Source organism: Clinocottus analis, unplaced genomic scaffold (assembly GCF_023055335.1).
Source record: "Clinocottus analis isolate CAN_PGR_092001 unplaced genomic scaffold, fCliAna1.0.p SCAF_23, whole genome shotgun sequence".
NCBI classification, from domain to species: Eukaryota; Metazoa; Chordata; class Actinopteri; order Perciformes; family Cottidae; genus Clinocottus; species Clinocottus analis.
In genome coordinates, this window is record NW_027175965.1 from 662,147 (window position 1) to 686,524 (window position 24,378).

At 42.0% G+C, this 24,378-nt stretch overlaps 3 protein-coding genes across 5 annotated transcripts; all 3 read right to left on the reverse strand.

Annotated features, from left to right (window-relative positions):
• Positions 1-512: 512 nt before the first annotated feature.
• rgs2 (regulator of G protein signaling 2) lies at positions 513-2,621 on the reverse strand. 2 transcript variants are annotated; one of them, XM_068589710.1, is made up of 5 exons: positions 2,524-2,621; positions 2,328-2,417; positions 1,823-1,884; positions 1,455-1,621; positions 513-1,316 (listed from the first exon to the last, which is right to left on the reverse strand). In XM_068589710.1, the coding sequence occupies exons 1-5, from the start codon at positions 2,616-2,618 to the stop codon at positions 1,122-1,124; spliced, it is 609 nt and encodes a 202-aa protein (XP_068445811.1). In that variant the 5' UTR covers positions 2,619-2,621; the 3' UTR covers positions 513-1,121. The 2 variants fall into 2 exon arrangements, with proteins under 2 accessions (XP_068445811.1, XP_068445810.1); XM_068589709.1 differs by having other exon boundaries at positions 513-1,621.
• An 8,555-nt stretch (positions 2,622-11,176) lies between these two features.
• LOC137793681 (regulator of G-protein signaling 21-like) lies at positions 11,177-14,235 on the reverse strand. Of its 2 annotated transcripts, none has more exons than XM_068589980.1 (5): positions 14,019-14,235; positions 13,605-13,664; positions 13,226-13,287; positions 12,904-13,070; positions 11,177-12,736 (listed from the first exon to the last, which is right to left on the reverse strand). In XM_068589980.1, exons 1-5 carry the CDS (start codon positions 14,096-14,098, stop codon positions 12,548-12,550), a joined length of 558 nt encoding a protein of 185 aa, XP_068446081.1. In that variant the 5' UTR covers positions 14,099-14,235; the 3' UTR covers positions 11,177-12,547. The 2 variants fall into 2 exon arrangements, with proteins under 2 accessions (XP_068446081.1, XP_068446080.1); XM_068589979.1 differs by having other exon boundaries at positions 13,226-13,290.
• A 4,001-nt stretch (positions 14,236-18,236) lies between these two features.
• On the reverse strand, positions 18,237-21,554 carry si:ch211-117l17.6 (regulator of G-protein signaling 21). The gene is made up of 5 exons (XM_068589857.1): positions 21,430-21,554; positions 21,235-21,330; positions 21,089-21,144; positions 20,758-20,924; positions 18,237-18,850 (listed from the first exon to the last, which is right to left on the reverse strand). The coding sequence occupies exons 1-5, from the start codon at positions 21,504-21,506 to the stop codon at positions 18,665-18,667; spliced, it is 582 nt and encodes a 193-aa protein (XP_068445958.1). The 5' UTR covers positions 21,507-21,554; the 3' UTR covers positions 18,237-18,664.
• Positions 21,555-24,378: the final 2,824 nt, after the last annotated feature.

Genomic DNA, 24,378 nt, shown 5'->3' on the forward strand with positions numbered 1-24,378 from the left:
TTGGCGGCCATCTTTGTTTCATTGTATTCATGGTGGAGAGCGTAAAGTTAAAAAAAGAGTGAATGTTGAACTTTAAGGTTGACGGGGCCCAGAAACATGACCCCAAATGAATGCTAATGTTGTTCCGTATCCGCTGGATGTGTAAACTACTAACATGTCTTATGCAGTGTTGTGTATAAACTGGTTTCCACTGCTGCCAAGTGGGCAAAACAATCTGCTGATGCAGGTTCTATGTAACCAGTTCAGTATTCACTCCGCAGTCTGGGAGACATTTGACGGGTACGTTCGGAGTAAACTAGAGCATGTGATGTGGCTGAAACTTTCAAAATCTATCAAGCTCCCCGAGTTAAATGGCTTCAGTTCCAAACACTGTTCCCAAATGTCAACAATTAACTTCCGTGCTTGAAGAAGTTTGCCAGCTTTGCATTTATGTCAGAATTGAACACAACAAAGGCCTCTCATAGATGATAAAAACATTTTATTTCTTGAGCAGTCCAGCTGCCTGCCGACTTCATTTCACATTCAACACAAGATATTTACAACACATAACGTGATCCCAGCAACGTTCGGCCCAAATACAAATATTGCGCACCACATTATAAAAAGTTAAAATTGCACTTTTTTGTGTAAACAGATCCCAGCAAATCCAGGGTCGCTTCATGACAACTGAGCAAAGTCTTCAAGTGGATACAGAAATACAATCTGATGGCGTCGTCGGCCGAGTGGAAAGTGTCTCGACAGTCATCTCCGCTTTGGATGCGGCGGCACATCATGAACGCGTCGTTGCCCAAAATTCTTATAGCGTGGTGTAAAGAAAGTGCAGGTAATGGCCCTGTGAGGAAAGTGTAACAATAATCCCATCTCGTGGAAATGCTGCTGTGCGCCGCCTAGAGCAGCATGTCGCATCCTGATCGGCTCGCGAGCGCGACGGACTACAAAAAACACGGCTTCACTTCGGCAGTATCCGCACCCGGCGTTATTGTTTATGCTGAGGATTTGCATTTCGGGGTCTATTATCTCAAGGCGCTGCCCGGGATGAACCTCATCAGCGGTCTATTCATACTGTCGCAGCGGTAAACAAATGACTTCAGGAGTGTGTGTGTGTGTGGGGGGGAGTTTGACTAGGACTTAATGTGCTTGCCCTCTCCCCTGGCAGCAGCACACAGTTCTTTGTAGAGGTCTGAGTCGATAAATCTGGGGTACGAGTTGTTCTCCATCAGGCTGTAGACTTTTCTCTGCGCTGCCAGGAAGCTGGTCACAGTGGGCTCCAGGAGGTCCTGGACGATGGCATTTTTTGTGTGGAAATCCAGATTTATCTGTGAAGGAAACAGACATGATGAGCTTCTGACTTCCATTTCCAGAATATCTTGTGTATTTATGGCATTCAAGGACAGGAATTCAGATTTGTTTTTCTCTGTTTGTTTGTTATTAAACGCTACAATGGCAGCTGTTACCTCTTTGGGAGCTTCGTTTTTAATGAACTCCTCGTGCATGCTGTTGGCCTTGGATGCCAGCTCTTTGTGCGACGTGATGTTCCTGAAATCCTCACAGGCTGTCCAAAACTCAATGTTCTCTTCGCAGAACTCCGACTTCAGAAAAATACGAAACACAGTTTTTCCATCTGTGGGAGGGAACGAGAAGAGGACGTGTCAAAGAAAGAGGCGGGTGATCGCGTTAATGTAAGGCCGAGTACGTGAAAAAGCCATTACAGCTTTCTTTTATTGAGGCCGATAAAGGGCCTTCGTTTAGCGCTGAGTGACCGTGTGACCTTTGAGACCCTTTTATGTGATCGTGCGCCAATAGTGCGGTGAATAATGCTTACGTTTATGACTGAGTAGTTTGTCAAGTGACTGCGCCCATTGCTGCACGTCATCAGCAGTCGGCCTGAGGGGAGAAGACAGGAAAGGAATGTGTTAGGAAATTACAGGAGAGGAAAGACTTATCGTACAGTTAGATTTACAGATGGAGACGCAGATGGATAAAAACGACACACCTTTGCACACACTACTATAAAAAGTTTATTTTTCCATTGAAGTTACTTTTAATTTACTATGTAGGCTGCAATTAATGTTTCATTCAGAATTAAATTATTGATTTTAGACATAGTGATCTGGTTTGTTTTTATTTAGTAACAAAATGTAAGATATATGACATGCAAAAAATACACAATTAATTAATTAAAATAATAATCATAAGTCACATTAACCAAACTTAAATTCAAAGTAATATACAATTTAATATATTGTAATTAAAAGTAAATAAACATAAAGCCCAATCAACATGTTATGCCAAATTATGACCTAATCCTCAAAATAAAGAGATCTTACCTGTAAGATCTGTTTTTCTTGGGATGTAATATCGACTGGGAAGTGTTTTTCTTCAAGAAGAATCCTATTCTGTTCCTCCAGTTTTTACTCCTGGAAAAAGCAAATCACGTGTTAGATTTACGGCAGTGTAAGTCTCAGCAACATCTTTGTACAAGGTCATCATAACCGAAATCATTCTCATTAAACAACAACTTACTTCATCTCCTTCCTCTCCGTGCGCAGGTCAGCGGGTGTCGTATAGTAAGTGAACGCCATGTTTTCGGATGCCACACAAGCGAGGTTCTCTCGCATGGTTCAATCTCCTCTCCTACTCCCTCTTGACTTCTCAGCCAACTTTATAGTTTCTCTCTCCAGTCAAGATCCGGAGTTTGACAGGCGGGGGAGGAGGCGGGCCTCAACGTGATTGGCTCGTACTGTGTAAACAGTGACTCGCCCGTTATGACTCTCAGGGCCTGAGGCATTGGTAGGTTGGTCTGAATGCGTTCCCTCCCAAAGTGTCCTGCAGGCTTCCATTAATAAGTGAAAAGGTCAAGATCTGACGTACTAAATGTCCTTATTCCTTGAATAAAGTTGTAGCAGGAGTTAATGGAACTTTTCTCTATTTCCAGTATGTTGTTCTTTCCTCTTCTGCATGTTAAGAGCATTTTGCAAAATTGCAGCTGCTCTAATATGTATCCCTCAACAATGCTCTAAGCAATCGATGGTTTGATACTTATACTTTTTTTTTAACCTGTTTTACAGGTTAAAAGCAAAGTACACTCTTCAGGGATATAACTACAAAAACACAGCACACACTACATACACCCAGCCTTGAATGAGTCGTTTCTCTTTTCCTGTCACATGTCGCCATCGCGGATGCACAATTGATTCATTTATTTTTTTCCTACAGTGATCATATTGAATGAATTGCTCACACAGGGTGTGGATGTCATGTTGAAATATGTCAGGTTGCCATAAAAATGATGATGCAATATTGTCTTGCCTTGATGGGTGTTTGCGGAAATAAAAGAAAGTTGGCACTGTTGAATGCATTGTTTTACATTCCTTATATCTTCACTTTATAAAAAAAAACTTTCTTAGGATCATTGCTTTTTATTGGTATTTAAGTCCACTTGTGATTTTTGGTACACAAGATGTTGGCATACTCGGGAAAGACAGGGTTAAAATGGTTTAAAAGATAATAAAAATATGTCGGTTAACCAACTTTCAACAGCACCTCAAAAACTATATTTCAAAGTGTGAGCTAAGACCGGAAACCTTGACATCGCTCAAGGTCTTGACCATTTATAGCAAAGAGTTATCGTCCACAGTTAGATTTGGTGGAAAAAAGCGTTGCTGTTTGAGGTAACTCAACGTTCGCTGCTAGGAGAACTGATCCCCCCGTCAACAAACACGCGCACGGACATGAGATATTACGAAGGTCAATGATACTAAAAGCTCCAACACCATAGGAGGAGGTTCAAGGGAGCTGTGTTGGCACGAGGGGGGATCAGCCGACACAGTGAGACGTGTCAGGATATCAAGGTAGGCTACACCTGTGGGAATGTGACTCAGATTGTAAAGAATAAAACAGCTGATACTTCTCAGCTGATGTCAGAGCACATTCAGTACTCTGTCTGAAATCTTCCAGTTTCTGACAGGCTGTCGAGAAGTAGTTTTATGTAACGCAGACCTCTAAGAAATGTAACTGTCAACCGGTTCTAACTTGGCTTCAACCTTGACACGCAAAAGTCTTTCCGCTGTGTCGTTAAAGCAGCATGTTTCGGCCACTTGAGGGCTGGAGAAATCCAAATTCTCATACATAAAGATATTTTTGGCTAATGGAGACAAGAAGCAACATTTCAGTTACAAATGGAAGCCTACTGTTCACTCATTTTAGTTGTTGTTTGGTCTCTTAAGCCGGGAGCTAACGTGGCTATGTAGCACACAGTTAACAACGTATGAGAAGGAAACGCTCACCAAGTTGAAGGCCAGTTTGTCTGGCTCTCATAGGACCATCACCTGACATGCCAGACACACCTTCCGGCTCATGACGGAACCTTTTGGGACTCAAAAAGTCTGTTGCATACTAACGAGCCCAAAAGAAAAAGTCAATGGATGCTAGCTTGTGTCCTAGCTCGCTTGTGTTTATTCCACGACTGACCATGAGCCACGTCGAGGATAAAGAACAGAAGTTACTACACGCCACAACTTCACTACGGAGTACATAGTTAAAGAACTACCATTGTTTATTGACAGAAGGGATATCGTGATCGTTGGTAAGGTTAACATCCAGCAGTTAGATGAATTGGCTAGCTTAGGGTTAGCATAGCTGAGAGTTACAAGAGCTGTAATCTGTCACTTCTTCTCTTCATTCAAATTTGTCAAAAACGGCACTTCAAGTTCTCATCATTATAGTTAAGGGACTCCAATTCACTTCAAGGTCAAACTAAATAATTGTCTGTCTTAAAAATATATAGGTCATGAACCAGTTCATATTGAATAAAGCATATGCAATTACAGTTTAATAACTTAAACACACTGGATGGTCATGTCTGTGTTTCAAATTAATCAAATGTGCAATTGTGAAGCTGAGACCTGCAAGTCCGCTTTTTGTGCCAATTGGATGAGTAAGCCACATAATTTTCCCTTCGCACCATTGTTTTTCTTTCCATTGCGGGTCCAATTTGTCTGCGAGGTGATTAGACTAACTGCATACAGTCTTTGTTATGTGTTCTTTGTCAGCATTTCAGTAACAAAAGTGAAAAAAAACACGTGACAAATGCATGCTCTGGTTTGCTGATCAATCTTCATATCACCTGAACACTGTTTTTAAAGTCATGTCGTGTCAGTCTCTGTTTGAGACCATTTAAGCACCATGAAGTCTTTATTCCAGTAACAAGGCAGTTGGACATTGACATCATATCCCAGAATCATTAAAAGGGCATTTATTTTGAGGAACAGGACAAGCATATGTGAAGCATAATCACAATTTGTTCAGATTATCTGTGCCATAATGCATGTGCGTCACCTGCCATGTTGTGTTGTGATCATCACTGGCCTCTCTGCTGGCTGAAAACATGGCGTTCACCCTGTGTGTTTATTATGATGTGCAGACTGTGTGTAAGCAGCCGTCTGTTTAGAAGTGGATGAAGAGCAGAGCCAAGTTTCCACTGAGGCACGAGGTCTGTCCAGAGGGCCGTACGGCGTACGCAGGCGGTGATTCCCAGCACCAGCTTGCAGAGTTTGGGAGTTGTGGATCAGAAAGTCCTCTCTGCACTTTGGTTTAGCAGCTACTGGCACCATGAACAAGTGCCTAAAGTAAAAGGTGCACACATGTCTGCACAGCCACTGTGTGTGTATGTGTGTGTGTGTGTGTGCATGTGTGTGTGTGCATGTGTGCACTACAAACTGTAGAGAATACCGATATGAACCACTTTGGTTGCTGCACATGCACTCAGCCCAAAACCATTAAGGATTAAAGTTCAACTAATAAACATGAGATAAAACCCCAACAGGAGCGCTGCGCCTAATCTCTGCACTGGGTGCTGGCGGGCTTTCTCTGAAACACCTGGCTAAACCTCTGCTAATTTGACAAGGGAGATTTTTACGGAATTGTCTTGAAATAGCCTGACTTTTTTTTTATAATGATTTGATTAAGCAAATATGCAATGAGAAGAAGGCGGCCTTCAGTCACAATTAATTAAAACTATTAATAGAGGGAGCACAGTCCAGGAAGACCACACGAAACAAACACAATGTTGTTCTATAGTTGTGCAGAAGTTATTCAAATGGTTTTGTTTTACCATTTCCTCTTAGTTTAAAGTGTGAACAACGTATATTTATACTATCATAATGTAAATGTATTGTAATTATGTACCTTGCCTCCTTCAGCCTAATGTGAATTGCGATGACCTTGACGATCTTTTTCCTCCTGGCCCTCCTTTCACTGCCTGCAGCGGTGAAAGGTTGTGTTTTAACTTGACGTGACCTTGCTTTCATGTATCTTACAATGTCGGGCAGGTTAAGACAAGAGCCGAGGGCGCTTTCTTCTGCCAAGGATTTGTCCTGAGATGGCAACACATCTCCATAGTGTCTAATATTAGGTTGGAGAGCGGGGGCGGGGGGAGCAGGAGGGGGTGCGTTAGCAGGCAAGTGATGGGGGTCACAGCACGTATAAACTACACGTCATTAGCTCTTTGTTTATTCACGCTCTCATTATCTTCCTGAAATGATACAAAAATAAATAAAAACATAATGCGGCCTACAGTGATAAAACAGAAATGTGAAGCAAATACAAGAGGATATTACATTCAGATCCAGTAAAAGTGACACCAATAAAATGAAATACCAATAAACACAGAAACATTCCCTAAGTTAATGCAACACAAGCCAGTAGTCAGTAGTCCATCTGAGGGAACAATGGACTTACTGTTCTCTGAAGAATCTATAACTGTTTATTCAGTCCTATTTTTATATTTAATTGTAATGTGGTTAAAGAGATAGCTTGACAATTCGGGTCCGAGATTAATCTGCTTTCTTGCAGGGAGTCACACGAGAAGGTTGATGCCAAACTCACGTCTGCCTCTTAAAGCTGCAGTGTGTAGGATTTTGCGCCGTCTAGCGGTGAGGATGCAGATTGTAACCGACTGAAACGTCTTTCGCGTGTCGAGCGTGTCGGAGATTCATTTCCTCTCCCTTGGTTTGGTTTGGTTACTTTATTAGTACCTGTAGGTAGACTTGATTTGCAGTAGTAGAAAACAGTAGAAAAACTATTTTAAAAAATCGAGGCATCCATCTTAAAATACATTACCACAAACACAGACAAACATGATAAAAAGTACTCAAAGCTCCAGAACTGCGCTGTTATGTCTCCTCAGATAAACAAAACACATTTGGGTGGCGTAAACAGGCTCTAGCTTTAATTGTTTTAACCATTAAACAGAAAGTTTGCACGCCTTTTATATTAGATTTAATGACACACGTAGCCTACAATTATGAGAACAATGAGAACATTCAGGCTCCCTCATGTGGGTCAATACATTGTACTGCAGATGTAAATGTTAGATGATAGGTTATGGACATCATTATAAAAATGTAGTAGGTAACCTCAATAAAATCTCTTGCGATTGACCTTGAGTCTTTGGAAATAACTGGTTCTCGGCGATATAGTCGTGTTAAAGGCAACGTAATAAGGGACAGCGGGGCCGGAAGGACGACAAAACACCACAATACTAACACGTCATATTTCATTATTGATTGGAAACATGTCTTCTGGCTCCATGTTGACATTTCAAACGCATCTGTTTTTGTCGATATCAGAAATGATGGACAAGTACTGTCGACTGTCAGTCATTATATGGGTTATAATTAGGCACGTCTAAGTCAGGGCATTAAGTAGCAGGCATTTCTTTTCACAAGGCATTCATCATGTGCTGGAGACAGATGCTCATTCAGCTGAAGACACTCTTAGCGCTACCAAGTCGTTCCAGGGCCTTGTTTTTGGCCTCCCTCCTGCTGGCTCCAGCCAGTCGAAATATAAATTAGCAAAGAGTCTAATACAAAACCATCGGCTGCCACAGTTACTGTAAATTGGATTTGAGTATGCATTTTGAAAATAATGGAAACATGATTGATTGACAGGCTTAATTTCCCTGTCCTCCTCTCTAACGGCGGACAGTATGGCCAAAAATGTGCACGCCGTGGCGCAAATTTATGATACTACCCATCAAATGCATTATTCCTGATTTTCCTCAATGTGTTTCCTGAGGTTGGATGGGGAGTTTTTGAATGCCAATATTTCAGTAGCTTTGGGTAAGCATATAGAGGCATTTCCACCACAGTCCCCGATGTGAGGCTCATTTGTTTTCACTCATTCTCACTCTTTTTTAAAGTTACTTCGGGATAACGAAGGTTTTAGGGGAACTGTATCGGAGTAAAAATATCAGTTTTCTTTGCAAATATAGTGTATTAAAAGTGAAAGTCAACAGAAATATAATTAGTAAAGTACAGATATCCAACAAAACGGTAAGGAAGTATTTCAAAGTATTTCTACTTTGTGACTGTACACCACTGACGATTTCTTCGAACTTGTAGCATGCGCGTTTCTATGGAGAACTGCAGATCTAGTTTTGGCATAAATTCCCGATGGGGCCAAAATTGCACAATAATGAAGTCACTCCCTTTTAACAGAAGGTGACATGAAGGAACGCCCAACACACAACGACTGGGTGATCTGTCGTGTAGATGCAGGCCACACCCCTCCAGTTACGTAAGCCCAGCAAATATAAGGATGCACTGCATAACAATGAGCTTTTTTTGTCCAAGATTTCGGCTCTACAAAGTGTTTACCACGATGTGAGGCGTCGTCCCGGTCCATTCTCATTACCAGGGCGTTACACACCAGCCATCCCAGGACCCTCAGCGTCTGATATTGACGTGCACATTAGACAGTGACACTAAGGGTCATAACCAAGTGTCTGTATCTGACGAGTTGGTAACATTAGCATGTGACACCTTGGGATGTGTTTGTTTTAATCCAATCTTGCCGACAGAGCCCAGCCAACAGTAAACCTATAAACACCTATATAACAAGTACATAATTAGGTTAACGCCACGTAAAATCCATCAAAGATTGCAGCCGCTCCTCAGTAAATCACCTGCAGCAGTGTTGACTGCTAATAGTGTAGCAAACACACACGTTGGGAAAGAGAATCGTTGCTGTGAAGGTGATGAGTGTCGCCGCTTTCTTAGCTGCTGTTGAAAAGTCCGACAAACAATTGCAATCAGAAATACTTTGTGTTCTACAGTAAACATGACCAGCCTTAAGGATAAAGCTAGCGGGCTAGCAAGTGTAAGTCTACTCACTTTCTACACAAGCAAGTTGTGTTTTTATTGAGAACACGCCGATCTACCCACGGCGTACAACTACCATTCTAGTGACAATTTGCTCTGCTATTTGACCTCAGCTGGCATGTGGGGTGAGTGGGGGTCACGACGTGATCGAGCAAAAATACCGTCACCGTCCTAAAATAATAAAGTCATTTTTTCAGGTTTTTCAGAAAACTTAACCAAATGTTACATGGGTGCACAAGCTGTGTCTGGACACCGCACAACAGGCACACTGTAATACCGGTCAAATTATGTTTTGATTACATATATTATATGTTTGAGTGAGATTTTCATTAACAAAAATGCTCGCAAAAATGCTAACTACATTACGAGCTTAAATGCTAGCTTCAAATTGACATCTTGAAAAGCTTGTAAAATTGCCACATTGTCACATTGGCCATTTTATTTTGCTGAAGTCAAAACACAAAGTTACACTCTCGACATAGGCCGGTATACAACAGGGGTAGATCACATGATCTCTTCAACTGAGGATATAAGACATTTTACCAGAGCTGGCCAGTATCACAAGGAGATGATTTAGAGAATAATCTTTGTCAAAAAATGACTTTGCCATTTCACATAATGTCCCCTTCCTAAGATAATGGCCAAAGACATCTTTACAGTGCATCACGTGGTGGCAATTAATATGTTTAAGATGATTGTGTTGATATATTTCAAGTATTTTACATACCTATTTTATTGCTGACATGACTACACACTCCATTGTTCATTTCTGTGAAAACCTGGTTTCAATAAATTACTCTTGTTTTTTTTAAAAAGTATAAACCGTGTGGACGACCTTTGCATGTTACCGCTTCACCTTCAGCATTGTTCACTTGGTTGTATGAAAAGGTAAAATAGGTATTTGTTCCAACACAGGTTGCACAGTTTCTATAACAGATGGTAAACTTCACATTTGGAAGAAAAGTCTCAACAGAGATTTTTTAATTATTGGGTGTTGTGGAGAACCAACATGAAACACAGGAAAACCTACTATCAATAGGCCGTATACTCTGCTCCCATTGCCAGTATGAATTATGTATTTATTTTCTGCTCTGTCACATACTGACACAGACTGGCACTTCAAGCAGGGTTGGTAGACAGCGAAAATTTCACTTATTATTAAAATATTAAAATTTTCAAAAACAGAGTTGGTGATTGTTGGACCAGTGGAAAGACGAGCAAAGACGCTCTTGATTGAGTTTTATTTTGTTTCTGTCGAGCGAGTTTTTCAGCGATCGGCAGGGTAAACCTGGTGTTGTCTGACTAGGGCATATCGATTGTATGTTTTTACGTTAACATGTCCAAAACCAGTGTTGATGTTGTGTTCGTAATGTGTCTTTATTATGTTGCGTGTCTACATTTCGGAGAAAAATCTCAACGTTCACAATGACTTATTACGAAACTGGCAATCCAGGCCTTCCTGTTTCTAAAACTCACTTATAATAAATCACTTATGTACTTCTGTGATAACAAAAATGAAACTGCAAGCACCCAATATTCATAGTTGGATACCACAGGAATCATTTTTGCATACAAAACCAAAACAAAACACATAAAAAAAACATTTGAATATTAGCATCCAGGAGCTCTATTTACTGTACTGTGTATATACTCAGTCACTCTGTGGGACGGGGTGTTGGGTCTTGTCAACAACTGTCTGTAGTTGCTTCTCTACTACAATGAACATTAGTCTTCGGCCCACCAGATCTTGGCACAGCCTGCATGTTTCCATGCTAATGCGGTGGAGCGTTGCTTTAAACATACAGCATTATGCAAACATGCCAAATATTGTGTAACGCGATGCTTTAAGAATCTGTTTCTCTGAAAGTGTGCCGGTCTCTTCTTTAAACAGCCCTTTTGACTAAAATCACTAAAAGCTGTAACGTGACAAATGAGAGATCAGAGACTCGTGTGCGTATGTGTGTGTGTGTGAGACTAAAAAAAGTTTCACCTACCAAAAAGGCAACTTCAATAATTTAATGTCGTTCAAATGACTAACATTTTAACAATCACTTCAACACGGCAAAACACTTTGTACTCAAATGGTGATGATTAACAATAAATAATACATCGATTCACTTTTAAGTTAACTCAGCATTTCACCCTTAAGAATACAGTCAAACAACATGCTCTGGAAAGCAAGACTAAGGCATATTCTCAGGGTTTCAACATCCTATCATGCAAGGTGAAACATCCTATCTCTATACTAGTTCCACTCAAAGAGTTTAAGAAAATGAAATCACAACTCTTGACACTTGTGCAGTGCGGTAAGAGGTTGGTTTGGAATAAGACGACGGCCGGTAGTCGTGTGTGAGGAATTAAATCATACGCCACCGGCTGTGAAAAAAGGGAGCTTCCTAGTTGCCGTAGTGCAGAATTTGGTTCAGATTCCACACAAGAAAATATATTTATTCTGGATTATTTTTTAAAACACCAGCTACTTTTTTTTTAATATATTTGAAAATAAGAAATATATTTAATACGAACACAAATATCTCCAACAGGCAGCTTAAATCTAAAGACATTTCAGTTTTTAAAACCCCATATCAGTCCAATCTAAAAAAAATAAATTCTTGAATTCTCCCTGTGAAGTGTCCCAGAATGCTTTGCAGAACTAAGTGGCCTTCTGAAATATCACTATGGAGTCCACTCTCTGCGATGGATTTGTTGTCCTCCCTCGTGCTGTCACAAGATAATTGTCCAACTTCTTTCGTGACATCTTATTCAGTGTCCGTGGCAGTTAAACGCTACAACTAAATACTCACTTTCACCCTCACACACACACACACACACACACACACACACACACACACACACACACACACACACAAACACACAACTAATGGAGTGTGACCTTTGCATTTTACATCCTCTATCTCAATCTGCACAGGAAGCACCTCCGCAAAAAAGGCCAAAGGAGAGTCCGCTGCATGGTTTGCTGACGCGGCGCCTCGGTCGGGGCGTTGATCCCCTCGCTGATTCGCTCCTTGTCAAAAGTGGTTTCCGATTGGCCTGCGTACACAGGCTTATCATCCAGTGCAAACACACGCTAGAGGGTCATTATCATTGAGGCCGGTCACGTTTACTCTCTGTCTTGGGACACAGTCCTCTCGATGTGTCATGCCCGGTGTTTCCATCGTCCCGCGGCGCAGTTGGCGCCTGGAGTCCGTGGCAATGGCGAGGCGCGAGGCCTCTGTTGACCCCTCCTCCCTTCTTTGTCGTCGGCCCTTCCTCCTGAAGAAGCTCAGACATTCCAGTTATGGGTTTTATGTCCTTTCTCTCTCTCTCACTCTCTTTCTCCATCTCTCTCCCCCTCTCCTTCTCTCTCTCCCCCTCTGACTTCACTTTCATCCCTTCGTGGCGTCAGCTGCGAGGTTTTCAAGGAGAGTTCTATAAATGTCTGAGCGGAGGAACCGTGGGTACGAGTCTCTTTCCATCAGCCCGTAAACTATCTTCTGAGCGTCGTCAAAGCAGTGCATGGTGGGAGTCTTGACGTTCCTTTTGATCTGCTCTCGGGTGTGATAGTCAATGTTGATCTGGAGTGAGGCAGACAGATAGGAACGAGGGGATTTAAGCCAAGAGCAAGATATTTTAAGCTCAACATGTGAACAGGCACTTTTTTTAATATCATAAGTGTTTATAAAGCAAGTGCATGCGATGGGGTCTGTGCATGAATGTGTGGATACTTCTCAGTTGGATTTACCTCTTTAGGAGATTCTGCTTTGATGAACTGCTCATAAATCTTCTTGGCTCTTGAGGACATTCTGAATGAGGACTTGATCTTCTTGTAGTCTTCACAGGTGAGCCAGAACTCAATATTTTCGTCGCTGTATTCAGATTTCAGAAAGTTGCGAAAAGTGGCCAAGCCATCTGAGGAAAAAGCGCAGAAAACACAGCCAGCGTGAGGGCCAAGAAAACACCCACGGTCAGCTTTACGAACCAAATATTCTCTTTAACTCTCATTCTCACGGACGGAATTTACTGTTCGAGCCGTTTTCTCATCATCAGGGGAAAAAGCAACCTACATTTAGACTCCAGAAGCCGTTCCAGTGACTGTGACCATTGTTGGGTATCTTCTAAACTTAGCCTGCTGGGAGAGAATTCAAGTTAGATCACTCAAGCAAAATCAAATTTGGGTCAAATGAAGCCCGGGTGAACTGTGAGGGCTTGCAGGGAGACAGAAGCGGTCTAATCGAGGAAGGAGAGCAGATGTGCTTATCAAAATTGCGCAAAAATGTCCAAACCATGGGATATGTTGGCGTGCTGTGCTGTGCTGTGCCAAAGCAAACATGGAGACTCTACTTCATTTGAATCCTTTCGTGATGCCATAGATGGAAATGATGTGGAGCAGGCTGGCTATTTTAAAACTGAAATGTATGCAAAACACTCCATAAGTCCCCTTACCTCTCAGAGCTTGATGAGTGTGAGAACATGCACTGGAGTCGGCACATAAAGTTCTTTCCGCTGTGTAGAGATAAGAAATGCATCAATACATCCCTATTGGATTTACTGCTTGTTATATTAGTTTCCAGTGGATCTGTCAAAGCATGTTGGGCATGTTAGTAATTAGAACAGAGCATGTGCTGTTGTAAAGTTAGAGGACATTATTGACTTAAGCTATTTTCAGGAGATGCCATAAAGCATCCGTAATATTCCTAAGTGTGCTAAATGTTTGAAAGGTTTGGCGTGAGAGCCCCCAAACAAAAACAACTTTGCAAATACGTTGAATAAATGATAGAGAGAACTTTTCATGGAGCCCCAAGTCGGCACGTTTACTGGAAACCCCACAGACGGCGGTAAAATAAACGTTTCACTCACATGTTCTTGTTTCTCTTCCTGTCATCTCGGTCCATGATGAAGTGTTGTGTGTTGGGTGGTTCGGCGGTTAGGCTGGGCATTGTCTTGTTAAGTCCACTCTCTCAGGCTCTCGGTCCGGGTCATGGTGCGGCTGAGAGACACTTAGAAGGGTTCCCCCTGCGACGCGGCTTTTTATACCAAGGTTTCCTGTTGCTACGGACTGGGGCTCCTAGTATACATCAGCAGTTCAGCCCAGGCTGAAGAGGAAGCACCCCTTTTTCCTCCTCCTCCTCCTCCTCCTCTTCCTCCTGCCCTTACCCCTCCCCCTCCTCCTCCTCCTGCCTCACTGTTAGAAACGACACATACTCACACCGTACTGCATGTTCGCCTCCCCCCTCTTGCCTATTATGTCTCTCTGCTTCCTTTTCTGCGAATCCTTCCCTCCTTCTGACTGGACAAGCCAAACAGACAGGGCATGCTGTGTTCACATTATTTTTAGTCTGGCCAGGACAGATGCAAATGACAGTAACATTGTTCTTCGATAGGCAAATTGTGACCTCCGCACTGTGTTTTGGAAGAGCCCTCTGAAACGGGGCTCAGAAGCGACGCTTCTTGAAAACAAACGGGAAGAGAGCTTGTCCGCTTTGATGAAATGTCAACTTCAAGGAAATAATTTTGAAAAAAAAGTGGCGTGAATTCATACAACACAAGGCCACAGTCCTGAGCGAGAAAGAGGAAATTGCAAATTTATTGCAACAGATGGACTTGACGACAGGAAGTCCCTAAAAAGTTGTCAGAACGCCACATCATGACCGCACTCTGGTTTCAGACACAACGTTACTGTCAAAAGCTTCCTATATTTTCAAAACTGTCGCCAGAAAGCCTTATACGGAGGGCAGAACATGCAAATCTGTGTGTATTTTTATTCTAATATATGTATCGTATATAAATATTGTCATATTTATGAGGAATAAATACCCCTACAAATATTGAAAGGCTTTGGGGACATGTTGCCAAGCACCACATCCTCTAAGACCAACATTTTGGGATTTTTTTTTACAACACCATGGATTTAATAAGATAGAAGTTAAAAAAATAAAACCTGTATGCACACTCTCACATTTCGACGAAGCTTTAGACGAAGATGAAACATTTAGACCAAGTTGAAACATTTTGACGAAGATGAAGCTAATTCTCCCCAAATTGAAGAGACTGTGTGAAACTGTCACACAAGAGAGTGATGGCCAACAGGGTCAACTATTCCCAACGCCGATGTCAACACCGGCTCGTATACGTTTGACAGAGCACAGCCTCTAACATCTGAGTCTGTTTGCTCTTCAAGGGACCGGGCGCAGACAGGAGTGAAGAAAAATAACCGGCCTTGGCCAGAACTCAAGTTGTGGTGTGAGAACTTGTGGTGAACTGGACAGTTTCTTGGCGATTGACTAGCGTTAGCTGTGATTAGCGTTTGTAGCACTGAACCCTTTGACCTTGTGTGTTTCCTCGGAATCAGTGCAGCCCTTTTACGTATTTAGTCTGGCGTTGGAAGGTGGATGACTTAAACGTAAGAAAGAGCTGTGGGAATTGATTTAACATATATATTATATCTTAAAAGAAAAGGGCATGCTTGAACTGAACTAGCGTGAAGTGCTATCCAGGCAAATAGCCACACTCACTCTGCTGTCATGGAGAGACGGCAAGACGTGATGATCGTCCAAATTTAGAAAAACAACACATTTTCTGACATCCTCTCCTCGCAGTCGTAGAGCTGCCAACTTTTCGAAAAACCTTGGAGGGAGTTTTTGTCGGGGGTGACCCAAATTGCCAAGACGTTGACGGGGTGGGTGCGACGACAATGACGACAAGAAATCTCCGCCGCCGCACAGCCGTGTGGCGGGAGGGCGTGACTTAAGACCGAAATGAGTGACAGTCACGCTCAATGCGTGACACTTGAGAGCCCTGAGACCTTATTCTCTCTGCTCCTCCTGAGTCTCCTCCGCTCCTTAGCACCATCCATCATCAGGGAGTTTGAAAAGAAACGAACGCACCCCAGCCCAAAATCCAAATTTTTTTTGCCGTGAGAAATTGGCTGTGTGGCGTGAGTGCATGTGAAAACATGCAAATGCGTGTGTCACACGGCGAAACCGTGGGAGTTGGTAGCTCTGCAGTCGTTCCAAGCGTTGCACTTGGTTTTACACACGAAACGTGGCGGTAGTAGACGTGTAAGGCATTTTTTAAAAAGCTTGAGAGAAAAGTTGAAACCCAGCCAGCTTTCACACCTCCAAACTTCTAGCTAATGTCAAACAATCAGTATTAGAAATGATCCAAAGCTGTCAATCAATTCCCACATTGATTACAGCTTACTGACTTTCGCATTAAAGTATCACGAGGAGGATTTAAGTTCAGGCCTCGATTTACGTGACGGCTAAAAGCGGCGCACACCGTAGCAATACAACGACCATTGAGCCAACATGGCGCCCAGCATTAATGTAGGGGGTTGATTCCCTGTGAATACAAGTTATAACAAGGAGCAGATTCTGAATGGAAAAGGAAAGAAATAGGATTCAGACGGTAATTAAAAATACCTCACAGGAGTGCTGCGATATCATGAACCTGACTGAATGCCTCTGTTGTTTTAGCCTATCGCCAGCTGCTCCTGCTCACCATTTGATACCCCGGGCTATTCTGTTACAATTTGCCCTTTGGCTCGGCTTCCTCGATGCGGCTCTCCCTCTTTTTGCCCAAACACGGTTCTTAGTGCTGAAGCGTTACGAAGAATCAACAAACCCTGTGAACGGAGAGCTTTCCCTTTTTTTTAAAATTTCATCGAGTGTTTACGGCTACAGGTACAACGAGGAACAGAGCAGTTAAAACATTATTAGCCTTTGGCGTCCAGATCTGGTCGTGAAGTTCCCCAAGTGTGTATGGACGCCGTGCCATCGACAGTACTCACTTCCTTTTTGGCTACCATGGTAACTGTGCCGGATTAGTGGACAGATCGTGCGTGAAGAATAGTGCACCACGTGATAAAGATGTGAGACCTTTGTCATGTATCGGGAACAACCCCTGACATCCCAGTGTGTGAGGAGTTACTGACGTTTGACATCAAAATAACGCACAGATAGTTTTAGCTTTCATTTCCTGCTTCCATACAACAGTAAATACATATTAGGGCGTCCAGGATTCTATTTTTTTATCAACGTAATTAAGATATTTTACTTAAAAACTGATCTGCCACGTCACAATACTGAATGTATCAGCAACATTTGACAAAGTCCACTCATAGCAACTATAGCATCCTTAAACTTTGTCATTATGCGTAGACCCTCAACACTTAGCCGGATTAGTAAAGATGTTTTATGTATGAAATGTAACCAAACCTAATACTTCCTCTTCCTCCACACGTTCACACTTTATATAACAGCATACAGCACATTCTCGTGCTCAAAATATCACACGGGGGTTTCGTGGCTACAAAATGAGAAGAAACAAACCTCATATTTCACATTTTCTTTTCGCTTACCGCCATTTATTACACCTCAATACACTGCCTCGGAGGAGACAAACAAAGCTTCACCCGTAAGATATCAATCTTGAATCTGAAATACATTCTCTCAAAGTACAGCACTTGTGGTGTATCTCTGCCATCGTTGTCTGTGGGCGATGAGGTTATTCCCCTAACAAGGCAGCACATACAGCCTGATCTGTTACGCATCAGGTTGTCGGATGACTCCAGTGTTGTCGTTTAAGCCCTCTGGGTTATTATTAGCTGCCTCAGTACTCCTTTTTAAGGCACAATCTCTAAGAATAAGGCCATTTACAGAACAGAGTGAGATCAAGGGTTACCGCGGGGTTACTTTTTTCCAGTTTGGTAAACCCTTTTGCTGGTGTGTGAAGTCATCTCTGCACCTAATTAAAGGATATATCAGACATGTGACCAAAGACAGAATCTCCTTGCTGGGCGAGCTGTGGAAACTGTTCTCTCTTTTTTCTTCTTCTTCTTTTTCTTTGACTCATGCCCATCCCCTAGTCCACTTCGATTGAAGTCAGATGAATATAAATCTGCCTCAAACGTCTGACTCCATGGAAACTAGTCATAATAGTAAGAATGGTTATAGATGTTGAGTGAGAACTTCTCATCTCGGGAAATGTTTCCAAAGATGGTCAGGAAGTCATGACTTTGTAAAAATGTACATTAATAAAAAAAAGGCAGGTCATTTTTTTTCTCCATGACAGAAAGCCATTTATTTAGCATTCATCATACTGTACTCTGCACCTTAACTTCTTCAGACTTTTCCTCTACACATACGCTACGTCAAACAAGTCTAAACTCTTCACAATTATCTAAAGTACTGACACATACCAACCGCATTCTTCCCTCCCTACGTACACATACATTTGTCCCTCAATCACATTACTTTTCTCTTTTCCTGCTTGATTATTTTCCAAATCATTTTATCAAAACATCATCTTACTATCCTATAAGAAGTTAATGTTGCATTATAGTAGAACATTTCTTCTCAAAAAAAAGAGATTATCTGGCCTTAAAAGAGTGGTTTTCATCCAAGCTTGTCATACAGCGTGAAATAACTTTTCCATTCAACCAAATAGCAAGAAAAGACAAACCGTGGGGATTAAAAAAAACTGTTTGGATGCTGTGTTCTGAGCTAAATGTACCAACGGGTCCTGGATTGGTACTTTAGACTCAGGTAGGCATTTGAGAGCAGGAATCTGGGGCAAGAGTCTCTTTCCATCAGCAGGTAAACGTGCTTCTGGGCCTCGTCGAAGCAGCAGAGACTCGGCTTCTCCAAAGACTTCTTGATCTTCTCCTTAATGTGGTGATCAACATTGATCTGCGGAAGAAACAGAAAGCCAACGCATTGTAAATGGTGTTGAAAACAAATCCATCTCCAAGATAGCTGTGCTGCACAGAAACAAGACCGTCCAAAGTAGTATTTTTCAACGCGGGAGGGCGGGGGGGAGGCGGTATCGTTCCCCAGGAGGCGATCAGAGAACGGGGAGAGGCGCTGGGATCAATATTCTTGAGGTGTTCTTGTCGGGGCGTTTTTGTGCGACAGTTTTTTATGCCAATTTAATCCTACATTGGAATACACATTGTCACAATTGTATCACTAGGCTTGCATTTAGCATCGTCATCTAAGCTTTTTTTTCATCCAGGCTTCCCCTGCTAAAGACGAGGCTTTCTTCTGAATCGCTCGCACGCAGCTTGCCAGTTTTCTAAAGGAACGACACGCTCCTCTGACTGGTAGCTTTGTGTTGCTATGTGTGCTTGTGAAAAGCTTTGGGAAACAGCTTAGAGCTACCCTCTATCGGAGGTGGTGAAGTTAAGATTAGCATGTACAATATGCCACACGCTGGTGAGATTTAGGCCTGATCAGAAGTGTTTTCTGTTAGTTTCAGTTTTCCACTTTCGATGAAGAGCAGCACACAGCTGCTTCTCTGAAGTTTGTCTCACCAAGAGACCAGAACCCCAATGAACTCTAAAAGGAGTTGTGTGTGTCTAGCGGACCAGACACACACAGTGTGACTAAATGAAATATTTTTGTTTCTGCCCAGAACAAAAACAATGCCAATGGAAAGTCAATTTGCATACATTTTTTTTCCCCCGGTGGATGTAAATTAAAAGGCATCAATGTGACGATGGCTGGCGTGAGGGCAGGAGGACAGGTCCAACAACCACCACGCTGATGTATCAATGTATCATTGAGGTGAAAAAATGCCACATGCACATATGAATTGGTTATTTCTCCAAATGAAAGAAACAAAAGGGGATAGAGGAGTAAACAATGCCTACACATGTGGTCACTCAGCAGGGATAACATACGAGAGACTTTCTGCATTTACAATATATTCTATATTTTGAATTCTCACTTGCTGCCTAAATTGTATGTACATGAAGACACTTTCCCTCTAGATTGTTGCACAATAATTCACCATAATTGTGTTGACTTCCTTTACTCTTTTTTTTTGACTGCATGTGTAAAAATAATGACTTCAATTGCTTTTTGTCCTTGTCGTCTGACCTCGTGAAAACCCAACATGTAGGAAAGCAACAATTCCCTCTGCTACAAACTGAACACAAACCTGAAAACAGTTGCAGCGAGCTAAACACACACTGTTTATCTTCTGTGGATATTATTTTGAATACAATCAAATCGTTGGGATTCTCCTTTTTGGCAGGGGGGAGGGAACAAATGGGGACAATTGCACATCACCAAAACATAAATCATTACATTTTAGTGTGAAGACTTGCTCCGGGTAAGTCTCCAGGAAATCCATTTTGAGTGAATGACCCCAAAAGTCCTGAAAACACACAACTGTGTGTGACCCTCACCTGTCTTGTCGGGACTTTTCGTCCTGATGTCCTCAAAAGTCCCGGAAACAGAATTGTGTGTTTGTAGTGAAATGCGGTCCTTCACTTTGAATGAGCATAATGTGCAACATATTGATCTAATGCTACAAAACCTGAACGCCCCTTTACCTCAGTGACCAACACTGGCAGTGAAAGTTATGACATTTAGTAGATGCAATAATACTTTATTGCATCTACTAAACGTCACAACTAATACCCTGCTCTATTATAAACATTTTGTATTGTATTTTTCTTTCTGAAATCATATTTAAGTGTGCTAAAGGGGAAGAATAGTTCGGAGTTGATTTCTACCGTCTGCTGGCCTTTCATCCATCTCTGTCTCCATCAACCATGAACCATTAACCCATATGTCACTGAAGAACTGACCTCTCTGGGGGCCAGAGGCTGGATGAACTCCTGGTAGATCCCCTCTGCTTTCCAGCGAAGGTCTTCCGGTGAAGCAGTCGACTTAAAGGCTTCGCATGCGAGCCAGAACTCAAGGTTTTCTTCACTGAACTCCGACTGCAGAAAGCAGCGGAACGCTGCTAAATATTCTGTAAAGAGGAAGACATTCAAACTATTTAAATACCATTGGACACGTCATGGGGGTCAATGTTGTGCACACAAAATCAAAATTGTGATTTCCAACAGGGATTGATGTTCAGCAATCACTTTTTTGAAGTATTTTATTGTCTCAAAACATTTCGTAACGTGTTACTTTTATCATGTAGCATTTTTTCCAGAGTCGGTTGAAGTTTATGATCAGTCTGCCAACTGTAATAAAGAGATATTTGAGAATTCATTTTCATAGTAATGAACAGCCGGAACATGAATATATATCTATAATATTGCCACACACACGACCTGGGTTTTGAAGGATATGTCGCATCATTTATTCTTTGTCCCATGAGCCTTTGGATGTCCTTCTTACGCCCACTTCGATTAAGAACAATATGACTTCTGCAGAACAGATGAAATTCAACTTTTAACACAATTTAACAGTGAAATTAAAAAGTAAGCCCGTCCATCTTGCTCAAACCGTGACTCAGCCTGGCTTACCTTTTGGGTTGCTTCACATTGTTCATCAGATCCTTGATTTCATAGAGGCGAATCTTTGAAAAGAGAAATTTTGGCATTTTAACATCCCTGGAAATGTCCTGTAAGGAGTTACAGACGTCTGTTGTGGTGTCTCTAAACAGCACTGCTCCCCAAACAGTACTGTTGCCCAACTGCCTTTCACCTTGCAGGGAAGGCGTGATGCCCGTGACGCCGAGGGCCTGCTGGTACAAGTATCTACATTCCTTTGGGGTAAGCAGACCGACGATTGCTGCTTCTTCAGTTACAGTACTGACTCACAGCTGTAAAATTCCAGTTTGCGATTGTACCATGCACACGATATGTGTTGAGACACCGAGACCATCTGAGCACAGAGGTGGACAGTCGCCTAAAAACATGGCGTTAATAAAGGGTAGGCCTTCCATATACACCGTGAGCAAATACATTTCTGAGCCTTTTGTCGTCCCCTTTATGCTGAGGTAGCTCTTTGAGCATCTCCACCAAATTGTACAAAAGGATAGCTTGAAAGGTCCAAATGACTGAAATGCATGAACTACTCACCTTTTCTTTGGTCAGAAGCTGTAGTCTGGTTATTGTATTCAAGTCCAAGAACATATTTCAAAGCCGTAAAGAATATCTAACACGTTTGTCTTCTTTCAAACTTCTCAACACTTGGCCCGCAATTGGTCTCAAAACAACATATATGTCATAATGGGTCGACTGATGTCAAACTATTAACGAATTATTTTTGAAAGATTGCAACGATGATATGAAAATCAAACCAATAGCCTTGCAGTGCTTGTTTACGCAGACATCTACCGAAAGCTTTTGACACATGACCTCTTGCTTGTTCACGGTCAGCTCTGTGGTACACAAACCCAACAGCGGTTGTGCCCAAACAGCTTAAAGAACACCGTTTTTTTAAAGTTTGCAGAACGGTTACCTTGCGAGTACACCACAGGACAGTTGGAAAAGTAGGGTGGGAATTGCTGAGCAATAGGAGCCAAATAATAGACTAAAAAACATTTGGATTGTATCAGTTGCCAAAAATGCCATGCCATTCAGCTTGAAAGGCCAGAAACACATGAGTTGGACAACATTTGTCGAAACACCAGCTTTACAGAGAAAAACAAACTATAATAGGCTGGATATTGCACACAGACATTGAAACATGCTTTGACTAATGTAAGGAGACAGGAAGTTAGTGAGGAAGTTTCTACATGTACTGATACTAAGCAGAGCGTTTTGTGTGCGTTGGGGGGTGTAAGTGTGTGTGTGTGTGTGTGTGTGTGTGTGTGTGTGTGTGTGTGTGTGTGTGTGTGTGTGTGTGTGTGTGTGTGTGTGTGCGGTGCTTTTCAGGATTCCCTCAGGGGTCTGACCATTTTGTTTGTGGTTAAGAGAATGCTGAAGTGGGCTTTTTCTCAAACTTTCCACACTACTACACTAGTCCTAGAACTACAGGAGCTGCAGTTGATGTTTGTGCAAGGTCAGCGACTTCTCTCACGGACGACGCCCTTAATATTGTATGCTTGGTTGGACAGTAGTTTCATCAGGAACATGAGAAAGTACAGAGAATGCAAAACTACACCGGCATTCACGGCGTCATCATGATCACTTCACTGAGCACATGTGAATACGACCACTTGATTGATTTTGTGCAATGTTTGTTCTATAAAAGCGGCTAATGAATATATTTTTTTTACAATACAACAATACAATATGTCCAATAACAATGTAAAGCTGAGGGGAGCTGCAGGTTCTGTAGGTTTGTCACTACGAATGACTCCTTTTACATAGATAGGCGACACTTTATTTATCCCCATGGAGGAATTACCGGAGGTTTCGAGGTAGTTTCGGCTTATCGTTCAGCTATCCATCCTTCTTTACTGCTTTGGTTCACTCACTATTTAAAGAATAAAACAAACAACAATGGGAAACTGCGTTAATACAACAAACAGGATCTTACCTAGTGACAGTCTGCTTTTTATTCAGCCTGCGATCTGAGTCTGACACCGGGGACCTATTGTTTGAAAAAAATACTCCAAATTTTGAGTGGTTAATCTGCCGTCGTTATCCTTGTAAACGGCATACAGGCACTCTCAGGATTTACTGAACAGCCAATTACTAACGCCAGACTTTGCTTTGGTTTATTTGCCATATGTCCTCTGTGATTCTGAAGGTCATCTCTGCATTCCCCTCACATTTAGTGCTGCGTCTTCCACTTAACGAAGATTTTGTTTTCCAATTGGCTTTATTGAAACACTGAAACATTTTAATCCCGGAAATCCTGAATCTGAACCCTTATTGGGATTATTATCTTCGCAGCGTTCCCGTGAGAAATGTTCACAATGAGGTATGTGTATGATCTTGAATAGCTTGTTGTGGTTCTTCTGTTGACACCTATTGTTTCACTGCATTAATAATGGCAAACCACAAACACACCCTCATATGCATTTTGCATTTTGCATGCGGCTTGTCGCCTTCCTTTTGCGGCATGTTACATCAAATATCTTACGTTGTTTCTCAATGTAAATATGCAAATGGCAACAGAGACGGCAAAGGAGAGCTGACAGAAGCGACAAGCAGCTTTTCTCAGTGATCCACATCCATTTTGTCAAACTGTGTTTTATTTAAAGTCGACACTGGATGTTGTTTGAGTCATGTGTTAGGGTATTTAGACTGTGCACTGTACATATTATTCCATCAATATACTTTGCTTGTGACCCGGTGAAGCCATGCCTACACGTTGCATTATGTCTCCCAGCTGTGACTCAGATTGTTTCAATTAGTTTAGAGTTCTCAAGTGGATTTATACTCTCCAGCATTTTACAAGAAAAACAAGCAAAGATTTGAAAAAAATAGTTTAGTGTAGATTTTTCTAGCACTGTTGCTAACCCTGCGCTAGCTCCCTGCTAGCTCCCCGACGACCACCGAAGGTAGCGGGACCGGCCC